The 23,824-nt window shown below is 45.3% G+C and overlaps 1 protein-coding gene across 1 annotated transcript in view; it reads left to right on the top strand.

The window, feature by feature from the left end:
- Positions 1 to 23,824, top strand: part of LOC137334354 (collagen alpha-1(VII) chain-like) — a 299,572-nt gene that overhangs the window by 215,576 nt on the left and 60,172 nt on the right. Inside the window, exons 82-85 of the mRNA XM_067999062.1 lie at positions 6,981 to 7,025; positions 8,522 to 8,593; positions 12,856 to 12,900; positions 18,121 to 18,156. Coding sequence (XP_067855163.1) covers positions 6,981 to 7,025; positions 8,522 to 8,593; positions 12,856 to 12,900; positions 18,121 to 18,156 — 198 coding nt within the window. The remainder of the gene's footprint in view (positions 1 to 6,980; positions 7,026 to 8,521; positions 8,594 to 12,855; positions 12,901 to 18,120; positions 18,157 to 23,824) is intronic.

Genomic DNA, 23,824 nt, shown 5'->3' with positions numbered 1-23,824 from the left:
GTCCCAATCTACTCAACCTCTCCTCATATGTCCGCCCCCTCATCCCCGGGATTAACCGAGTGAACCTTCTTTGTACTGCCTCGAGAGCAAGTATGTCTTTTCTTAAGTATGGACACCAAAACTGTATGCAGTATTCCAGGTGCGGTCTCACCAATACCTTATATAACCGCAGCAATACCTCCCTGTTTTTATATTCTATCCCCCTAGCAATAAAAGCCAACATTCCGCTGGCCTTCTTGATCACCTGCTGCACCTGCATACTAACTTTTTGATTTTAAAGGTCAAAGGTAACTTCACCCTTTAGCCGTCTTTCCTGGTTTGATGCGTGGAAAATGTGAGAAAGATTGGGGGCAGCCATATCTACAAGGTGACCAACGCTTTCAGGATCTGGCACTAGATTGGCTGAAATCAAAAGCCTTTGGAATCAGTTTTGAGCCAATCAAAGACCAATTTATTCAAAGTGGGTCCATCTTCTGAAATGGTTGTTGAGACCAAAACCATTAGACAGAGGAAGTGAGGTTTAAATAAAATTGTTTAAATCCTTCTTAAAAGAGAAAACAAGTTTTAAATAGAAATTTATGCTAGTTAGAAATTATATGAAAGTACAGTGAAACCTAAGTGAAACATTTTTTTACGCAGCGAGTTGTTATGATCTGGAATGCGCTGCCTGAAAGGGCGGTGGAAGCAGATTCAGTAGTAACTTTCAAAAGGGAAATGGATAAATAGTTGAAGGGAAAGCATTTGCAGGGCTGTGGGGAAAGAGCAGGGGGAGTGCAACTAATTGGATAGCTCTTTCAAAGAGCCAGCACAGGCACGATGGGCCAAATGGCCTCCTTCTGTGCTGTACCATACTATGATACTGTGATAATAGAAGAGAAAGAGATGGAATTGAGAAGATAGAACTAAACTGTTTGAGTTTGATTTTTAAATTGCGTCTTTAGTGTTTTTATAAATGTAATCTCGCAGTTGCTGTATAAACGCAAGTAGTTGTTGTTGTAATAAAGTTACATTTAGAACATAAGAACATAAGAAATTGGAGCAGGAGTAGGCCAATCGGCCCCTCGAGCCTGCTCCGCCATTCAATAAGATCATGGCTGATCTGATCCCAACCACAAATCTAAAGAACACAAGAAGTCGGAGCAGGACCCGGCCACATAGCCCCTGGGCCCTCTCCGCCACCCACAGGGCATTGACCGATCCGAACTCAGCTTCATGTCCAATTTCCTGCCCGCTCCCCATAACCCCTAATTCCCTTTACTTCTAGGAAACTGTCTATTTCTGTTTTAAATTTATCTAATGATGTAGCTTCCACAGCTTCCTGGGGCAGCAAATTCCACAGACCTACCACCCTCTGAGTGAAGAAGTTTCTCCTCATCTCAGTTTTGAAAGAGCAGCCCCTTATTCTAAGATTATGCCCCCTAGTTCTAGTTTCACCCATCTTTGGGAACATCCTTACTGCATCCACCCGATCAAGACCCTTCACAATCTTATATGTTTCAATAAGATCGCCTCTCATTCTTCTGAACTCCAATGAGTAGAGTCCCAATCTACTCAACCTCTCCTCATATGTCCGCCCCCTCATCCCCGGGATTAACCGAGTGAACCTTCTTTGTACTGCCTCGAGAGCAAGTATGTCTTTTCTTAAGTATGGAGACCAAAACTGTATGCAGTATTCCAGGTGCGGTCTCACCAATACCTTATATAACTGCAGCAATACCTCCTTGTTTTTATATTCTATCCCCCTAGCAATAAAAGCCAACATTCCGTTGGCTTTCTTGATCACCTGCTGCACCTGCATACCAACTTTTTGATTTTCTTGCACTAGGACCCCCAGATCCCTTTGTACTGCAGTACTTTCCAGTCTCTCGCCATTAAGAAAATAACTTGCTCTCTGATTTTTCCTGCCAAAGTGCATAACCTCACATTTTCCAATATTATATTGCATCTGCCAAATCTCCGCCCACTCACCCAGCCTGTCTATATCCCCTTGCAGGTTTTTTATGTCCTCCTCACTCTCTACTTTCCCTCCCATCTTTGTATCATCTGCAAATTTTGATATGTTGCACTCGGTCCCCTCCTCCAAATCGTTAATATAGATTGTAAAGAGTTGGGGACCCAGCACCGACCCCTGTGGAACACCACTGGTTACTGGTTGCCAGTCCGAAAATGAACCATTTATCCCAACTCTCTGCTTCCTGTTCGATAACCAATCCTCCACCCATGCCAGAATATTACCCCCAATCCCGTGATTTTTTATCTTAAGTAATAATCTTTTATGTGGCACCTTGTCGAATGCCTTCTGGAAGTCTAAATACACTATGTCCACTGGTTCCCCTTTATCCACCCTATACGTTATATCCTCGAAGAACTCAAGCAAATTTGTCAGACATGACTTCCCCTTCATAAAGCCATGCTGACTTTGTCCTATTAAATTATGCTTATCTAAATGTTCCGTTACTGTCTCCTTAATAATAGACTCCAAAATTTTACCCACCACAGATGTTAAGCTAACTGGCCTATAATTTCCAGCCTTCTGCCTACTACCCTTTTTAAATAACGGTGTTACATTAGCAGTTTTCCAATCTGCCGGGACCTCTCCTGAGTCCAGGGAATTTTGGAAAACTATCACCAAAGCATCCACAATCCCTACTGCCACTTCCCTCAAGACCCTAGGATGGAAGCCATCAGGTCCAGGGGATTTATCCGCCTTGAGTCCCATTATTTTACTGAGTACCATCTCCTGAGTGATTTTAATCGTATTTAGCTCCTCCCCCCCGAGAGTCCCCTGTTTGTCCAGTGTTGGGATATTCTTAGTGTCCTCTACTGTAAAGACTGAAACAAAATATTTGTTCAGCATTTTTGCCATCTCCATGTTTCCCACCATTAATTTCCCGGTCTCATCCTCTAAGGGACCTATGTTTGCCTTAGCCACCCTTTTTCTTTTTATATAACTATAGAAACTCTTGCTATCTGTTTTTATATTTTTTGCTAATTTCTTTTCATAATCTAACTTCCCTTTCTTAATCAATCCTTTAGTTACTTTTTGCTGTCTTTTGAAGAATTCCCAATCTTCTATCCTCCCACTAAGTTTGGCTACCTTATATGTCCTTGTTTTTAGTCGGATACTATCCTTGATTTCTTTACTTAGCCACGGATGGCTGTCATTTCTTTTACACCCTTTTTTCCTCAGTGGAATATATTTATTTTGAAAGTTGTAAAATAACTCCCTAAATGAACACCACTGCTCATGTACCGTCTTACCCTTTAATCTATTTTCCCAGTCCACTTTAATCAATTCCGCTCTCATACCATCATAGTCTCCTTTATTCAAGCTCAGTACGCTTGTTTGAGAATCAACCTTCTCACCCTCTAATTGGATATGGAATTCAACCATGTTGTGGTCGCTCGTTCCAAGGGGATCCTTAACTAGGACATTATTAATTAATCCTGACTCATTACACAGGACCAGGTCCAAGGTTGCCTGCCCCCTTGTAGGATCAGTTACATACTGCTCAAGAAATCCATCCCTGATGCACTCAATGAACTCGTCCTCAAGGCTGCTCTGCCCAATTTGATTTGTCCAGTTAATATGATAATTAAAATCCCCCATAATTATGGCTGTTCCCTTATTACATGCCCCGACTATTTCCTGATTAATACTTCTTCCAGCAGAGTTGCAACTATTAGGAGGCCTATATACTACGCCCACTAATGTTTTTTTTCCCTTATTATTCCTTATCTCCACCCAAACTGTTTCATTATCTTGATGCTTTGTCCCAATATCATTTCTCTGTATTACAGTGATTCCTTCCTTTATTAACATAGCCACCCCACCTCCCCTTCCTTCCTGCCTGTCCTTCCTGATTGTTAAATACCCTGGCATATTTAATTCCCAGTCGTTGTCACCCTGCAGCCATGTTTCTGTAATGGCCACAAGATCATACCCATACGTAGTTATTTGTGCCGTTAACTCGTCCATTTTATTACGAATGCTACGTGCATTCAGATAAAGAACTTTCAAATCTGTTTTGTGACGCTTAGTTCCTGCTTTTTCCTTTTTTACTTTACCTATTACTCCATACCTTCTGTCCCTTCCTGTTATGCTTTCCTCTCTCTCCCTGCTCAGGTTCCCAACCCCCTGCCACTTTAGTTTAAACCCTCCCCAACAGCACTAGCAAACACTCCTCCTAGGACAGCGGTCCCGGCCCTGCCCAGGTGCAGACCATCCGGTTTGTACTGGTCCCACCTCCCCCAGAACCGTTTCCAGTGTCCCAGGAATTTGAATCCCTCCCCCTTGCACCATTCCTCTAGCCACGTATTCATTTGAAATATCCTCCTATTTCTACTCTGACTAGCACGTGGCACTGGCAGCAATCCTGAGATTACTACCTTTGAGGTCCTATTTTTTAATTTACCTCCTAACTCCCTATATTCTGCTTTTAGGACCTCATCCCCTTTTTTACCTATATCGTTGGTGCCTATGTGCACCACGACAGCTGGCTGTTCGCCCTCCCCCTCCAAAATGTTCTGTAGCCGCTCCGAGACATCCTTGATCCTTGCACCAGGGAGGCAACACACCATCCTGGAGTCTCGGTTGCGGCCGCAGAAACGCCTGTCTATTCCCCTTACAATTGAGTCCCCTATCACTATAGCTCTGCCACTCTTTTTCCTCCCAGCCTGTGCAGCAGAGCTACCCGTGGTGCCAGGAAGTTGGCTGCTGCTGCCTTCCCCTGATAAGTCATCCCCCCCAACAGCATCCAAAGTGGCATATCTGTTTGAGAGGGGGATGGCCACAGGGGACCCCTGCACTACCTGCCTGCATCTCTTACTCTTCCTGGTGGTCACCCATTCACTTCCTGCCTGTATACCCTTTACCTGCGGTGTGACCAACTCGCTAAACGTGCTATCCAGGAGTTTCTCTGCATCGCGGATGCTCCACAGTGAGTCCACCCGCAGCTCCAGCTCCGAGATACGATCGGTCAGTAGCTGCAGGTGGACACACTTCCCGCACACATGGTCGGCAGGGACACTGGTAGTGTCCATGACTTCCAACATCTTGCAGGAGGAGCATATCACGGGTGCGAGGTCTGCTGCCATGACTTGCCTTAGCTTAGTTACCCCTTTTAAATTACGTTGAAATTAGAAAATGTTAACTATACTAGGGACCTAGGTTCACTAAAAAAAAACACTACCTGCTATAAAACCTGCAGATCTTCCCTTTCTTATTACTTTACTTACAGTAAAATGGTAGAAATACTCACCTGAACCTACTCACCAATCAGCTGCCTCCCCTGTGCCGCGTCACTTTCTGACTGGTGACGTCACCCCGAACTGCCGCTGGTCTCAGAGTCTCGCTCTCAGAGTAAGCTCTGGTCTCGCTCTCTCCGCGCTGTTTATATCTCCGCTCTGGTCTCGCTCTCTCCCGCCGCTCACCGACTGAACTCTCGCTCTCTCCGCGCTGTTTTTATCCCCGCTCTGGTCTCGCTCTTTACCGCCGCTCACCGACATTTAATAATTTAATCGCTGTAATGTTAGTCTTTGTTTCAGTGTTGGTGTGTAAACTGAAAACTTTAAAAAAAAACGGCAAGCCGAGATAACATAAAACTTTCCTGGGCCTGAGGTAACTGCAGCAGTTACTTTATTTCAATTATAGTTCATGGTCGCTTTGCTGTGCAGTGAAAATATCTACATGAAAAGGGGATAAATGTTCCAAGAAGGGGAGGTATCCAGCGTGTATCGGATAGACGCAGGCATTGTTCCCACGGTGTTCTGATATGGGCTGGCGGAAGGGGACTTTGGTACCTGTCCATGCGTGACCCCACTCCACTGTGTGACACCTCTTTAATCTTAACACAGGAGCTGTGGCCAGCTTCAATGAGGAAAGTTTGTATTTTATATTCAGTGCCTGTCATGCTAAAGGGCTCTTATCTCCCCCTCCATTTGTCTGATACTGACGTTGGGACACTGTTTGAGTCGTGAAGACATGGTTGACTTTGGAAAGGCCGTTAAGAGTAGTGTGTGGATTGTGCATGATGTTGTGGTGAAAGGGACACTGAGCTCTTACAGATGCTGCCCCCACCCCCCCCCCCCCCCCGAAAACTCTCCATCCCTCCTCCCCTGCTGAAGACGCTGGCTCACGGGGTGGGGCTCAGTACCTCACCCAAGCGGCCCCGTCTTTCAATGCGTCAACCTAGAACCTCACAGGCTATTCGACTGTGGATGGCAACACTGCTGAACCCAATCCAGTCCCTCGCCTGACGATCACACACATACGACTTTCGGGACGAGTCACTGGATAGTGATCGGAGTTTTTGGTTTCCCTTCCCCTGCCTTGGAGGAGGTTCTGTGGTCAACGATAGAATCCCTACCCATTCCGGTTGAGATTAGACAACTCGGTACAGACGAGAAAACGAACCTGAGAACTTCCTGGTTTGTATGTCTCATTAGGTGGTGTATTCACCCTCTGGGCCATTAGAGGGAGAGACTCAAACTGTTGTTAGTGATATGATGGCTCGTAGGAACATCGGAATTGCTGGACGAAAATAGACCAAATTCCATCTAGTTCACCTTCTACCATCCTGTTGCTGCATGACACAACGATAATGGAGTTGTTGACTAATTATAGCAATCAATCTCTCTATCAATTAGTCTACAACAGACCCAGACATGAGGTGAGGAAAACCCCCAGTGATGGAGAGCTTTGGGAACCATAGGTCCAAAGTCACCTGTTCCTCCCAAGCAAGTTACACTCACCACATGTCATGTCTCAAATTACTCATATACTGTTTTCCAAAATGTTATTTTCTGAAAGAAATCTATCTAATTTGCATTTGAATGAATCGACACTAACCGCTCTCACCGTCTCCCTGGGAATTGACCACTCACTCACTGAAACATTGTTTCCGCAGATTTGTTTTGAATTCCCCCTCCTTCAAGCCCGGGCTCCTGAGTTGCATTAAACCTGGCTTCTCTTTTTGCAGGGGGACAGTGGACCAGCAGGACCAGTTGGACCTAAAGGAGATAAGGTCTGAGTATAGTAAGTTTCTTATAGCCTCCTACAGTTGCGCAAAGGCCATAAATTAATGAGCAGATAAAGCAGAGAAAAGCCCGGGGAAGGGTTTGAGTCAGACCGGGGGCAGCTTTCCTGGGAATATTCAAAAACAAAATCTAATCCCAGAAATAACAAAAACCATAGCAGAAGACCCAATAATATTGTTGTATCATTGGATGGAGCCATAAAAAGCACTAGTGATACCGACCCTGTAATCATCGAGTACTTTGTAAATACCAGCAGATCTCTCCTGGCAGTGCTCGTGGAGGCTACGCTGTTTTATAACAAGAGAGGCGTTATCAGCAAAGTGTGACAGGAAATAAGTGTGACACTTGCAGGAAGTGTGATCTATATGCAGGATTTTTAATATGGATTATGAGTGATGAAGTTTATCCAGCTTTTTTGAAATTCTTTTTGAGAGGGACATTCTTCCCGCCCATTATTTTAAGCGCAGTCCAACCTCGCAGTGGCGATAGATATTCAAACTGGGGCCTGTGGACCCTCGGGGGGGTGTACAAGGGAATCCTAGGGGCCTGCAAGGTCATCATGTTCCTGCCTGCCGGTGGCCCGGTGTACAGCGCCTCCAAGCATCCATATTTTCCTCTGTGGTGGGAATTGTAACTCCCCCCTAGTTAAAATGTGGGTGGGTCAAATACCCACTCTGATCCGGCTCGGCTGCAATTTTAAGACGCCTGATCTTTCAGGCCCATGAGGCGGCCTGCTAATATTTATGCAAATCGGAGTCCTATCACATCAGTAGGACCCCGACGCAGTCTCTAAGCAGGGCCGCCCGCCGCTGAAAGCTGGTCAGTCAACCGAAGAGGCCTTTCCGGCTAAAGTTTTAAACTTCTCTTTGTGAGGAGCGGGAATGCTCTTTCGGGGCCCCCTACTAGGAAAATGTGTTGGCCTCCCCCCACCCCCTCCCCGGACTCCAGATCCACCCACGCTTGACGGCCCCGGAAACCTCCCGTCCCCACACACTCACCTTGGGAAGAGGCCGCCCGACTCTCCGTCGTTTCCCCACTCACTTCCCGGCCCAGGAGTGAAAATTCCCACCTCTTTCTCTTGCCGTACTAACACATTTTCTACAGTGACGGCATTGTTTTCCTTTTGGTAATGGTTCAGCCATTGGGATGGCCTTGTACAGCGTGAAATGTGATTGGCACTGATGTAATAAATCATTTAGGGCGGGGGAGTGGGACTAGCTGGATTGCTCTTGCATAAAGCCGGCGCGGACTCGATGGGCCGAATGGCCTCCTTCCATGCTGTAACCTTTCTATAAGCGGGCACTGAACACTGTGCAGATGATCTCTTTAAGACCATCTTAACTGCACTGAATGTTCTTGGGTGATAGGAGCAGATTAGTGATATTGGAATTTTGCTTTTGATACTCAGATTATTTCTCTTTTTTCCTTATTTGATTGTCTGTTGGCGTCCACTGCTTATTGACTCCCATGCTATTGATTGTAGGGTGACATTGGAACAAAAGGAGACCGAGGTGAAAGAGGAGAAGCTGGAGAGAAAGGCAGGGACGGCTTTCCTGTGAGTATTTCCAGTCGGACACAACAATAAATCATAAATTGCAGCACTGTACATAGCCCCTAGTCCAACCAATTGTCCTCAAGTACCCACCAGTCTGGGTTCAATCACTACTGGCTCATCCAGAGGTTTACCCACTCAAATTGGAGATAAAGATCAGAATTTGTAATGTGCAGAACAACCGAGGTCAAAATGGAATTGGATATATTCTAGAAAAGGAAAAATGAGCAGGGCTATGGGGAAAAAGCGGGGGGGGGGGGGTGGGGTTTGGGACTAATTGGATAGCTCTTTCATAGAACTGGCACAGGCACGATGGGCCAAATGGCCTCCTTCTGTGCTGTATGATTCTATGACTGGAATGCTGAGGCAGAGACTGTCATGCCCATTCATCAGATGTGCGCTCCATGTCAATCCTAATATTTTCATTTAAAGGGGAATTGGTTAAGTACTTAAAAAGAAAGAATATAGAGGAGAGAGGGCAAGGAAGTGGCGTCAGAGCCGATCGATCTTAGTTGCACCAGAACAGGTGCGATGGGCCGAACGTTCCCGTAATTCCTATGGTACTGACTCCAGGGGGCAGCAAAAGCTTACCGCAGGTTTGGCTAAGATCAACATTCCTCCTTTACCTGGCGTGGTCTGTGGCCAATTTCCAGCCTCAACATCTGTATAATGGCCTGACCACTGCCAGTGACCAGTAACTTCACTGAGTGATGACTCGCAGGCTTTTGACTGAAGGGCAGCTTTCAAATTATGTTCCAGAACTGGCAACGGCAAACCATTGGAGAGAGTGCAAAAAAGCTTCACAAGGATGATACCAGAACTGAGAGAATATCCTTATAAGGAAAGGCTGAACAGGCTGGGGCCAGAAGGCTGAGAGGTGACCTGATAGAGTTCTTTAAGATGATGATAGAATTTGATAGGGTAAACGTAAAGAAGATAATTCCACTTGCGAGGGAGACCAAAACTCGAGGTCATAAATATAAGATAGTCGCTAATAAATCCAATAGGGAATTCAGGAGCTACCTATTTACCCAGAGAGTGGTAAGAAGGTGGAACGCGCAACCATGAGGAGTATTTGAGGCAAATAGAATAGATGCATTTAAGGGGAAGTTAGATAAACACATGGGGGAGAACGGAATAGAAGGATATTCTGTTAGGGTGAGATGAAGTAGGGAGGGAGGAGGCTCGTGTGGAGCATAAACACCAGCATGGACAGTTGGGCCGAGTGGCCTGTTTCTGTGCTGTTGTTTCGATGTAACTCAATGTAACCATGGGGAACAGTCCCATTGATTATAAATCCATTCAATGAATAGAGCTGTTTTTAAAAAATAATGTTTCTGGAGAAAAGCACATAGGAGCAAGGCATTACAAAACAAAAACATAAACAATGGAACTAACCGAGGATCAACAGGTTCGATGTGGTCAAAGACTTTTACCAAAGTATGTTTTTCATTTGCCTTGTGATATTGCTGCTAAGATTCAGGCTCAATTAACCATATAATCATGCAATTACCAGGCCCCACTTGCTGCCCTATAACTGATTGTTTTGCAGGTTTGACATGAATATTATCACAGCACATCCAGCCCATCGCCTCTGGATACTGTGATAATTTAACAGACAGTGATTATTGGCGATCTTTGTTCCTTTTTCTTCAATTTGTTTTTGGTGTAAGTCATCAAAATGAGGGACGTTAGCGCTGGGAAATGGAAAAACTTTCAATTCGGGCATCCAGTATCCGCATCAGGTATTCCCAGTTCAATTATAGCACAGTTAGATGCGGAGTAAAGCTCACTCAATAATACTGCTCAATAATGCGCCTCAGCCCCAACCTCAGAATAGTGTCCTCCCTCCCGCCATTTCATCAGTGTGACATTTTCCATTCTGCCCCTCAGCCATTACATTCCTCAGGAGCCATATACATCAATGCTACAGAGATGTCTAATTTGCCGGTTGACTAAAGCATATATTTTGTGCTTGGCTGGTCTGTTTCATGGGAATATTTGTTGATAAACGCCAGCCTTTGTAGGTTAGCCGCTAGCTTACGAAATGTTATGTCAAGTCTACACATAAGGCATGTGAGAAGTAACTTAGTACAATGTTCTAACTGTTTTAAACCCTAAATGGCTATTTCTGGGGCCACCTATTATCCATGAGCCAGGAGCTAAACCTTTTTGGTTGATTAGTTTTGCTTGGGGCATCTGATGTGGGTTAAAGGTTATAAATCTAGTTCTTCAATAGAGCGCTCTGTGTTTCGCAACATGGGAAATGTTTAAATGTCTAGAATAGCTCCCAGGAAGGTGTGGTGAATGGATGTACCAGCCTGTGTGGAACTGATCCATATAGACCAGGAAGGTTCCAAGTTCAGTCCACACCCTGGGCTCAATCAGCTGATCACGGAGAGGATAGTAGGCGAGGTACTTCAAGTAGCCAAGTGTGTTCCTGGACGTAGAGCGGAGGAAGGGAAACCAGCAGTGTTCCTGCGTCTGATAGTGCCAGGTGAGGACAGGATTGGGCTTGGCTGTGATGCCCCTAGTGGTCAAATAGCTGTCAACTTCCACCCCGCTCAGGTGAGATACCAGAGGATTACATTGGAACATAGGAATCGCTAGACAAAAAAAGACCAAGGTCCATCTAGTTCACCTCCTGCAATCCCGGTAGTCGCATGATACAACGATAATGGAGTTGTTGAGTAATCGGAGCAATCAATCTCTATCAATGAGTCTACAACAGACCCAGACATGAGGTGAGGAAAACCACCAGTGATGGAGAGCTTTGGGAACCATAGGTCCAAAGTCACCTGTTCCTCCCGAGCACGTTACACTCACCACATGTCAAGGTCTCAAATTAATCATATTCTGTATCCCATATTATTGTTGACATCCAGGGAACCGTACCCTAGGGAACCGTATCCCAGGATCAGTCAGTGACTTCACGATGGGGGAAGAAAACTGGAGAAAAGAAACACTCTGTTGTACGACAACAGATTCACTTCTGCAGCTTCCAGTGTCTGAGGCCTAAGGGATCACTTATGGTTGTGAAAGTCACTTTGACAGTGTAAACAATGTCATAATCTCGCATCAAAACACATTGCTCTTTCGCCTTCATGTTACTGTGGTGTCAAAAAAGAACATCTGAAAAGCAATCTGAGAAGGACCAGGCTGTGATTATTACTTGTACCTGGGAAACACAGAGACGTCACTGCAAGGCCTTCTCGAGGGCAGTTAGGGATGGGCAATAAATGCCGGCCTTGCCAGCGACGCCCACATCCCATGAACGAATAAACAAAAAAGCTCCTGCGTGAGAATATTTTGAAAAAACGTTACACAGACTGGAATCGAAACCCTACCTCTTGTGTGGCACAGTTCTTGGATTGGCAACGATCCATCTGCAAGGCTCACGAATGTGTAATGGTCTCCAGGTACAGTATACAGTACCCCCTTATAGTGGGTGCGTTGGTGTTAACGCCATACCCAGTGGATGGTAAAACCAAAAAGGGAAGTAACTAACATTTTTTTGAAAATACAGGAAATCTCACTTAGCAACTCTAAGGGAATCAAGGGATATGGGGATCGGGCGGGAAAGTGGAGTTGAGGTCGACGATCAGCCATGATCTGATTGAATGGCGGAGCAGGCTCGAGGGGCTGAATGGCCTACTCTTGCTCCTATTTCTTATGTTCTACTAATTATTAGTAGTTCCATCCAGAATCTCATCACTAAAGTAATAGCACTTTAACGAGGTGCGAACAGCGGCTCGAAACCGCTTGAAGACCCCACTTGGCCTGAAATCAGCAGAGCCTTTTAAATTAGTTAGCACAGGGTAAGTACTTGTTAAACTGCCCAAGATAGTCAGCGCGCTTAATCTGTTATAAGCGGTGCCTTTGTAATTGACTCCAATGGTAATGAGAAATGGTTAGTACCATTTGCCCGATGTAGGCAGCTGCCTGTGATAAATGTGGACGGTGTAAGTGGTGGGGGCTGTAACTGATTCACTGACGCATCTGTCTGACCTTAATTCCAACCAACTGGCTGCTGACTTGAACCTAAATTGGAAGATTTGCCCCTTTTTTCAGCTCAGGGAGGAACATTCGCTTCAAAATGTTGTTCAGCATCCGAACAAATGTAGCAAAGCTGTGATTTCTCGAACATTGTTCCAACTCCTGTTGTAGTGGCCGTTGCCAGGACTTCCTGGGGGACTGAAAGGCAGACTTCACAGTAGAAACTTCGCTTGTTAAGCTGTTCTCACCCGTTCGATATTGCCTTTCAGGGGATTCCAGGGGAACCAGGCTCCTCGGGACCAGAAGGAAAACCAGTAAGTAACTCTCTCAGTAAGGCAAAAAAAAAATAACACCGAATGTATGGGGTTGAAATTGTTGGCTGGTATTATTAACGGTTCGTGCTTGTGTAAAGTTCCGCTGACCACTGCTTTAGAGAGGGTGGAAAAAGTTAAAGTCAACCCACTTTAATAGGTGACACCCTTTGTTAAAATGGCAGATGGAGGGACTTCATACCAGCACCTTCATTTATAATATTGCAAGGCGCAATTTTGACCCATGTCTGAGTATGGGAGAGCACTGGGGCAGTACACCGCAAAACCAGCCTGCTGCGCCACAGAGAGAGGGGAGGTGTAGGTTTTATACATGAGCCGCAATTTTAACACCCCGGGCCTCATTTGCCCTACCCCCTCCCCTGAAGCCGTTCGGGAATGGGGTCAATGCCAGCGGGCTGGGGTGGGAGGGTGGTCAAGCCACAGCTGAGGACATGTGGAAATGGCCCCGGTAGGGTAAGCCAGGAATGGGAGAATTGTTAAAAATACCGATCGGGGGTGAGGGGGGGGAAGGGGAGATCTTGGGGCAGGGGAGGCCGAAGTATCTTTGTGGGGCCGGGAGGAGCAGGAGTGCTCTTTCTGTCCCACAATGAAACTGTAAAAAGTTTTTTTTTTTTTTTAAATGGACTTACCTGGGCCTCCCTGGGCCAGGACGTTGCTGGCTTTCGTTGGGTCCGTGGCTGTACGGCCCTTAATCGGCCTGTAGTTAAAATGGCGTGCGCGTCCCGATGACATCATCAGGACACAGCTTTACCATTTAAATTAGGCCTCTGCTCCTCTGGGGCGAGCGGCCTTCCCATGCCTGATTTCAGGTAAGTTAAGATGGTGGGGGAATGTGTCAGTAACGCAGCGCGAGCCCCCCCTCACCTCTCCCTCCCCCCCTCCCCGCCATCTTAACCACTCGCCAGCACTATGCAGGGCGGGGTGGGGGGGTGCATTATAAATTCAGCGCAGGGAGAGGTGTTAAAGGGAGAGTGGGCATCACCCTAAAAAGAAGAGAGTGAGGGAAATGGGGGAGGGTAAGGGAAATGGGGGGGTGAGGGAAATTGGGGGATGAGGGAGGGAGGGAGAGCAGTCAACACTCTGCCCATCTCCCAGCAGCCGGTTTCACGACAGCATCAACCAAATGCCCGGGAGCTGGGCGGCCAACCACCCTCTCAACCGTGCCACAGTTGAGAGGGTGGATGGCCGCTCAGCTCCCGGGCATTTGGTTGATGCTGCCGAGAAAGTGGTGGAAATTGGAAAAAAAATCTGTTAATATTAATTTAAATAAGTGAATCCACGTCAGTAAATCAGTTTGGTGCTACACTTGTAACTGAAAGTTAATGCACTGTGATGACCATGTTTGTTTTTTGGTTGTGAAGATACGCAGTACTAGAAAAAAGGGTGCCTTGGTTTTATAACTGCGACATTTTTTCATTGGCTTGCCTTGGACCCGTTTTGATGGACCCTGTTAATCACAGAGTTGAGTGAGTCGCAGGACTGTAAACGGCCCACTGAGAAGAATTTACTGTCAGTTTGGGACTTTCACATTTACATGCACCATCCTTAATCTGTAATTTTTAAACTGGTGGCGTGTTTTGTTAAGTCCAATGAATATATCCATAAGCACAACAGGGGTATCTCACAACCCCCCCGCTCCCACCAGCTACAAGACTGTAGCCCCAATTCTCCAACCCGTGTTCCCGCAGGGTGTGGAGTGCTGAATCTCGCCTGGTATGTTTTGTCTAGGACATTCAAGACACCTCAGAATTTAAAAATTTTATTTTATTCATCGAAAAGGAGAGATTTGCAGAGCTCTGGGGAAAGAGCAGGGGGAGTCGGACTTATTGGATGGCTCTTTCAAAGAGCCGGCACAGACACAATGGGCTGAATGGCCTCCTTCTGTGCTGTACGATTCTATGATTCATTCTTTGGGAATCTTCTACGCCTCTGCCTTTCTAGGAGATATTTAGTCGGTGAATTCAAAAATTTGAAAAATTCATTCTTGGGATGTGGGCGCCGTTGGCAAGGCCGGCATTGATTGCCCATCCCTAGTTGCCCCTGAGACGGTTGGTGGTGAGCCCTCTTCTTGAACCGCTGCAGTCCGTGTGGCGAAGGTGCTGTTAGGTCGGGAGTTCCAGGATCTCGACCCAGCGACGATGAAGGAACGGCCGATATATGTCCCAAGTCGGGATGGTGTGTGACTCGGAGGGGAACTCGGAGGTGGTGGTGTTCCGATGCACCCGCTGCCCTTGTCCCTCTGGGTGGTGGAGGTGGCGGGTTTGGGAGGTGCTGCCTGGGGAAAATTGCCACACTTGTCACCCTTGGAAGTGTCACATGTGGAAAGCGTATTTCATACTTGCACCTGACTTGTCTCAAATCTCATATTCGTGAAACAGCAACAAATCATAACGGGACAGTCTTTAAAAAAACATGTTTCTATTGACCTCAGTAACATGGCATCCCCTAAATGAGAGGACTTGGGGATTTACACGCAGCTGTCAATCTAGAGCATCAGGAGGCCAATGAACATCTGCTCAGCCTCAGGCGAAGGGGCAAGATTACTGTGCCTGGGTATTCTTTTAATAAACAAAGAGAGATAAATGTTGGCCAAGACATGGGGAACTCCCCTGCTCTTCTTTGAATAGTGACCGTAGGATCTTTTACGTCCACCTGAGAGGACAGACGGAGCCTCGGTTTAACGTCTCATCCGAAAGACGGCACCTACGACAGTGCAGCACTCCCTCAGTACCATACGTGTGCGTGTACATGTGTGTGTGTGTACATGTGTGTGCCTGCGCACCTCAGTGGAAGACAGGATTGAGCTCAGCTGTGTTGCCCTCACAGTTGAATAGCTCACTGAAATCCATTGTTTTAGGCTGATACAGAAAGAACGACCACTTGTGTGAGGTACTGGTGAGGGCTGTCGGTGCCTGTGCAACCATACCCCAGAATGACTTAGTGCCTTCAGATGAGAAAAAAAACACAAATCTTTTTTTTAAAAAGCAAAGCGGTCGTGGGAATTCATGCTGGATGCTGCTGTTTAATCCGTCATCTAACTCTGATTCGGTTAAAAGCATCAGTTTGCCAAAAGAGAGAGGCAGTTTTGCTTATCGTGCTCGCTGCATCGTGAATTAATTATTTTGTTAAAGGAACACTAATGTGCAGGTACATTAAAAAAAAAACCCAGAGGATTTGAAATATGAAAAGCTGACTGTAAATGACAAATTCAGTAAGGCCGGTTAAAGGGGCATTGTAGTCCAGATGAGAGGAGTGCTTTGGAGGGGGGTGGCTGAAAGTCTCATTTGCCCTTGCAGCAGGTACAAAAAAAAGCCCCTGCCCTGATTGCCTGGGGGTGTTTTCTAAAATTGGCCTCAGGATTTTACCCTCCCTAAGGAGCTAGCAGTGCTCACAATTGGAGAGGGTCGTGCACGAGGCTCTAACCGACAGGGTGACCGTTCAGGAACTTGGCACTCTTTTTACATGTACGTATATAAAGAATGTTACACACCACATTATTTTAATTTTAAACCATCCTGCAATCAACCCATCACACACTGGCCCCTCCTAAAGTACGTAAAATAGTTTTTGCAATAAATGGTTTTGCAGTGACAATGATGCCCCTTTAAATCCAAAGTGCTTTTTTCATCCTGACCGGATCTGTCTGGAGTTTTGTTTCTCTGTTGTCATTACTTGTTTGATAGTGACGTGTCCTTTGTTATGTGTCTCACCCCTAAAACCTTGTCCTTTCTGTTAACTCCATGACACGATTCAGGTCTGTTGCTCAGTAATATTGCCGTGACGATGGGTTTTTTGGTATTTAAAGAGCTGATGTCGCCTTTGTTTTTTAGGTGATGAAAGATAATATAAGCTTTATTGAGAGTTGTTTTGTGATTAATTCTTACTGTGTTGAATAAGCCCATATGTTTAGCGCCAATCTAGTGCACACATTCAATAGTGAAAGATTCGTACTGGACCTGCTTTAGTTGGCCCAGTTCACAATTAACAACAGTGTCAGACGTCCAGATGTTTAGACTTGTCTGGGTATCATTTAGCCACAGGTTTTACGATCTTGTTTACTCCCATTTTCTCTCTATTTTCACTTCAAATATTCTCTTTCTCTCTCCCTTTCTCTGTTTTTATCTATCTCTGCCTATTATTCTTTATCTATCTCTTGCTCCCTTCTCTCTTGCTCGATCTCTTGCTCCCATCTCTCTGTTGCTCTATCTCTAATACTCAAACTTTCTCACTCACCGTGTCTATCTCTTTTACTCTTGTATCTTTCTATTGCTTTCTATCTGCATCAGTGTATTGCTCTCTCTTTCTCTTCCTGTTGTTTTTTCTCTCTCTGTTGTCCTTTGTCTCTCTATGCATGTTGCTCTCTATCACCCATTATGCTCTCTACCTTTCTGTTGGTCTCTATCCCCTTTTCTTTGTCTTATTCTCTCTGTTGCTCTTTATCTCCCTTTTTCTCTTTCTTGCTCTCTCTCTTTCTTTCATGCTCTCTTCTTGGCTACTCTAAATTTCTCTCTCCCTTGTTTCTATCACTTTTGGCTCTCTCTCTTGCTCTTTCTCTCTCTTTCTTACTCTCCAGCTCTGTTGCTAAATTTCTATCTCCCTCTGTTTCTATCACTCTTCTAGCTCTCTCTCTCTTGCCTTTCTATCTCTGTATAGTTCTTTCTTTTTTCTCCTGGTTGCACGTTTTCTGTTTTCTCTCTAATGTTCTTCAGTGTCTAAAAATTAATTCAGCATCTTCAACATACCAAATCAGTAACTCCGTATTGTTATAAGTTCACATATCGCTAAATTCTAACGATGCTGATTCATGTGACAATCTTATTAAAATTGTAACAATCTTATTAAAAACTCTTAAAAGTTCATTACCATTGTGTTTCCACACTAAAGTCTTCATAATACTCTGTGCCTGACTGGTTCATATACCAACAAATGACTACATTCATTATGTAAGGTTATAAGGTACATGGTTTGTCTCTTTGGCAATTTGAGGCTTAAAACCATGTGTTAAAATCAGTAAGTACGTTTGAAACAATCAAATATAATGAAGCTGAAATCTAACTTCCGACCATTACATAGGTCATTTGCAATGTGTGTTACTGCTGTTGAACTACATCCATTGGAGTGTCTCAGTGGGTAATGTCTCAGGTGACCAGGTACTGATGTATTTGCTATGCTGTCATGTGTCGTTTATTTTCTTAAATTCAGGGTCGACTGGGCTACAGAGGGCAATCTGGCCTTCCCGTAAGTAAACCAAATCAGCCTTGAAGCATCAAATAAGTCAGCTTGGTGCTGGAATGGGCTACAGGACATTCCCAGGACAATGACTATCTCTGCCATTGTTAGGTCTTTGTGTCTGGTCTGTAGTGCACTAACATACTGACTCTCTGTCAGACTGGAACCATTGGATTGCAAAGCTGCTTCTGCTAGAGTAGTAGAGTCAATGTCACAGTCTATTCGTGGGCCTGTTCATAAATTCCAGTTCCTGGCACTGAGAAGGATGGGTATTTTTCTGTGAGGTGTGGAGCCTCATTTGTTGGGAGCGTGGATCGGAGGCAGCATGCCTGATTCACGGTGCTCCCGATTTACCAGTGATTCATTCATTTCAATGACTGGAAAATTGGAGGCAGCGCAAATCAGGCACACTGATTCCCACACCCAGTCTCCAATCCAGGCTAACCGTCTAACGAGGCTGCCCACTGGATTGCAGCCTTGCACGATTTACCCCCATAGTGTAGAAAGGTGAATTGCTAAGCTAAAAGCAGCAAGATTGGATGTTGACTCCGAGAACAGAGTCATCTAGAGTGCAGGCTGCGCAATTACATGTGGGTGCGCATACAGGAGAGTCAGAGGACACCGATTTAAGATAATTGGTAAAAGAACCGTGGTGGGGGGAGGGGGGAGATGAGGAGAATTTTTTTTATGCGGCGAGTTGTTATGATCTCCCTGAAAGGGTGGTGGAAGCAGATTCAGTAGTAACTTACAAAAGGGAATCGGATAAATACTTGAAAAGGAAACATTTGTAGGGCTACAGGGAAAGAGCAGGGGAGCAGGGCTAATTTAACAGCTCTTTCAAAGAGCTGGTACAGGCACGATTTGCTGTATGATTCTAAGTAGGACTTCTACAGCTGGTAGAGAAAGGCGACTTTCATCCCATAGTCTTGACTGCATTTGAACCTAAATATCAAAGGTGCAAGTAAAGTTTTCCTCACTACACCGAGTCTTCCTTGCTGAGTTTGTACATAAAATTACATAGAATGTACAGCACAGAAAGAGGCCACTCGGCCCAACTGGTCCATGTCGGTGATAATGCTCCACACGGGCCTCCTCCCAGCCCTCTTCATCTAACCCTATCATCATATTTCAAAACTGAGATGAGGAGAAACTTCTTCACTCAGAGGGTGGTAGGTCTGTGGAATTTGCTGCCCCAGGAAGCTGTGGAAGCTACATCATTAAATAAATTTAAAACAGAAATAGACAGTTTCCTAGAAGTAAAGGGAATTAGGGGTTACGGGGAGTGGGCAGGAAATTGGACATGAATTTAGATTTGAGGTTAGGATCAGATCAGCCATGATCTTATTGAATGGCGGAGCAGGCTCGAGGGGCCGATTGGCCTACTCCTGCTCCTATTTCTTATGTTCTTATATCCTTCTATTCCTTTCTCCCTCATGAGTTTATCCAGCTTCCCCTTAAATACATCCTTAGCTTCCCTTCAACTAAATGGCAGCAACAATACAAAATAGCAGAGCTTCAGAAATCTCATCTGTTTTTCTTAAAGTGTAGACGGTTTAGAGTAAATCACTGCACACCAACGGTGTAATTGACTGGCACAAACTGATACATTCTTAATTGTTACCAGGCTTTTAAGTGAAGCCACACTTTGGCACAAGGGTTTATTTTCTAAAAATTACCCTTTCTTATGCCAGTTCGTAGGCCTGCCAACCAGAGGATGGTGCTAAAGTCACTCTTTATAGCTGGCAGGTGACCGGCAGTGAGCACGTAGAGGAGCGAGGAGAGAAAGAGTACTGGTGCAAGAAATAAGGGCATGTTGCTTTGGGAGAGGAAGTGTGTGTGAGTGTAGAGAGTGTGAGCGAGCGACAGAGAGAAACCATTAAAAAAAAATGTATGAATCAGATCAGCAAAATCCAGCTGTCATTCTTACCACTACTGGTTGGTACTGCAACAACACAACCCATATCACCCAGACACCACGCCAGAAAGTATGAGCCAACCCACCTGACTGACACACCAACACAGCCACAAAAAAAAATCAAATGGACATTGAGGCAACTGGCAGCCATGGAAGTACACGAACGCCCCTCACCTGGTCGAGTCCACTGGGTTAGCCATAAACCACCGTGTAAGGCTTAATCTCTGTCACTGTATTACGTACAATGAACCGTGTGTACTTTAAGACAGAATTTGCATTTATATAGCGCCTTATCACATCCTCAGGACATCCCAAAGCCATTTGCAACCAGTAAATTGTTTTTGAAGGGCCTTCGCTGTTGCTCTTTAGGCAAATGCAGCAGCCAATTTGTGCAGAATGAACCTCACCAACAGCAGACGAGGCGAATGGCCAATAAATTTGTTTTTGATTGAGGCAGCAGCTCCCTGCTCTTCAGATAGAGTCATGGGAACACTTACATACAGTTGAAAATGTAGGTGCGGCCTCAGTTTAACAGAAGATGGCACCTCAATGCTCCTTCACTGAACTGTCAACCTAAATTACGTGTTCAAGTCCTGGAATGGGACTTGAAGGCAGGACCTTCTGAGTGAGAAGTGTGCCTAGCCGACACTTGATACTGACATGTCACTGAAGAACGGTTGCAGTTAAACAAAAGGAGGAAAAGATCATTTTGAGCCTTCGGGAATCTTGCTGAACATATTCCTCCTGTCTCTGTAGTAAGCCCATGTCCCACTACTCTTTGCTGAGTGAGGAACCTTCCCATCCTTCTGTGTCCTTGTTACATAGATGGAACGTACAGATATTTGCACTTTTCTTCCCAGGAACATTAGATTAAAAAAAATCAAACTCAACGAAGCCTGGAGGGAGACAAGTGAGGGAAAACACTCAAAAAAAGGTGATCAGAGGGGCAAAGAAGGAACTTCAAATGAGCAGCACTTTAGAAGCAAAATGCAGCAATAAGACGATATTCCAGTATTATATCAGCTTGATGGTTTCCAATGAAGAACAGAGGTCCCTTAATGATGCAAAAAGGATTGAAACTGAAGATGAACTAAAAAAAAAATCCAACATCTAAATGATTATTTCCACAAAATATTCAGTGGGGAAGACGCTACCAGCACACCACCAATAAGAGGAAGTTGTACAATTAAATTTAATACAGTAGAAATTCCAATCAGTGAAACACTAAATGCAATCCTGTGTGTGCTATTTTTACACAGGCGTTGGCCTGTTTCAGGTTAACTCCTGTGTAAAAACAGTGCACACAGGAATGACGTACAAACGCATTAAGCAATTGGTTTGGAATTTCAGCTGTCATGACTTTGACATCAACTGCATGGAAATCCTAGTCGGGGCTCGGAACGAGTAAGTCCCCGGGGACGTATGCTATAGACCCAAATGTGCTCATGAGTTTAGGGGAAAAAGTTAGGTCTGGGCTCACACACACACACGCGGCAGAAGGGCGACTTGCAGAAGATAGCAGTGCCCTCAGAACAGTTGGGAGACAACACCTTCAGCAGAGAGGGGGCAGAATTGGAACAGTAAAGTAGTAACAAGCAATCCTAAGGTAGCAGCTAGGTGCTGATATATAGCAGGCATTAGCTGTGACATTGCAATGTGGTTCCGGTCCTGTCTCTGTCTCCGTCTCCGTCTGTCTCTGTCTCCGTCTTATAAAAGGCCACCAAAAAGTCTGGTATCTGTCGCCCGTTTCATCAGTCTTTTTTTTATTTTACAGCTTTATAAGTCTCAAGTGTAGAATGCAGATACAGAACCTGCTTTGCTCAGACGATTTTTTTTTTCTCTTTCTTAACTTTTTGGCATGACTCAAATGTTTGCAGGGATTACCAGGCTTCCCTGGAGTTCTAGGCCGGCCGGTAGGTTTGCCAGCGTTGCTTTACACTACTGCATTTTGCATGTGATAATAATGCTTCTTTATACAACTGGCTTCTCCGTAATGAGAACAGCGGCAGCTTTCGGAGTTAACCATTTAATAGACGTTCTTTCGAAGGGGCACTGCATGAATGAAAGGGCAATCGGAGCGCCTCCCCATGGCCGAGTGAGTGACTGCGCTGCCTGGTGTGGAACTGAACCAATGCAGTCCAGGAAAACTCCAGGGTTTAAATTCTGGTCTGCATTGTGTTAGCTGATAGTCAGGACAGAGGCAAGGGTGTTGAAATCACCCAAGGCTGGGGATGAAAGAAAAAAAAAATTGGGCCGGGTTTTCATTCATGATTGTAATCCAGCGACTCACCCGCTGGGGAAATGCACACGTGTGTGGGGGTAAGGATAGGGTCGGGCTGAGGTGAGATGCTTTCTCCTCTTCTTTTGCCACTCGGATAGATGCTGTAGCCAACGACAGCACCTGCAGAGAAGAGGGGAGAAATTTAGACCAGGAAAAAAGGGGGGGAAATGTTTTTTTTTCCCGTTTGGAGGGAGAGAAGAGCATAATCTTCGTCATGATGACAAATTGTTCATGGGTGAGTCGAGGCTGCGTTTCGATCCAGTTGAGTTCTGCGTTTGGAGGAAGATGAGAAAAGATACACCTTGTGCCTTTTTCTTGAATGCAGTGCCCCTTTAAAGAGCTGATTTGCGTAGAGTTGAGATGTTAAAGGAAATTTGAAAAAACATTGTATTACATTGAAGCGTTGGCTGAAAGCTTCCAGTAGCATAGGAAATTCCACATGGAGTTAAGAACTGTGGACTATCATTGCAACATTTATTTATTTTTAAAAAACAAATTGATTTCCTCTTAAATATACAGGGCCCCATATTTATTTAGCCACTGCAAAAGAGAAGTAAAGAAGTTTACTTAAGGAAGAATAGCACAATCAGTAGCTACGCCACACCTAGCAGAAAGCTCCCACCTTTGATCCCTGGTCCATACTGAGACAATGTTAGGGGCCACTACAAGTGCCCATGGTCGAAAGAGGACAAAATTGGCTAGGGGCCCTGCCCCTTATTGCTATCCAGTGACCCCCGCAGGAACTGCACATTTGTGGACATTAAGTGGGGTCAGGATCGGGCTTGGCTGCGATGTATCTTCCCTTCACAACCCCCCCCCACCAAGTGTTTGAATGGTCAGCGAACATTCTAGGCTCACTTGGGCAAGTAGGGAGATTGTCTCAGGTGGAGCTACATCCCAGCAAGAAATCATATCTCGAAAATTTGTTTTTGAAGGTTGTCCAGTTTCTGGATCAGATTGGTGGAACTGTGGGCAATTCGTATTTGCAGAACTGACCTTTGCCCTTCGGCCCATGCCCTTCTGAATCCTCAATGTCACTAAGAGTCTTACCCTTAGAAGAACTAAACTTTGAGTCTAGAGTGGAATAAATTCAGTGATACCAACATGGAACCATTCTGATCAGCCTGTGCTTTAGGAGTATTTCTGGATGCTGCCTGTCGAGGGCACCTTGGTTGCTAAGTACATTGACCCTGGGCCTTGCAACGCCATGTCTTGATTAAAGTGGCATTTCCTCTCCACAGCCGCTGGCCTAGGAAGGGGGGAGGGGAAATCCATGAGGCTCTCCATTACTGCACATGTCAGGACAGGGTGATGCTGGGCTGTGATGCCCCCCCCCCCCGCAGTTGAGTAGCAACTCGATGTCCAGGCTCACTGATAAAGAATGGACATTTAGGTGAAGTGTCAGAGGGTGACCATGGGAACAGAGCCCAGCAAAAGCCCACTCCTTAAGGAGAGAAGAGGAGATAGCTAGGATGGTGGGG

The sequence above is a fragment of the Heptranchias perlo genome, chromosome 17 (genome assembly GCF_035084215.1).
Source record: "Heptranchias perlo isolate sHepPer1 chromosome 17, sHepPer1.hap1, whole genome shotgun sequence".
NCBI lineage: Eukaryota > Metazoa > Chordata > Chondrichthyes > Hexanchiformes > Hexanchidae > Heptranchias > Heptranchias perlo.
The sequence above is the reverse complement of the archived record's forward strand: the minus strand, read 5'-3'. Positions and strand labels throughout refer to the sequence as shown.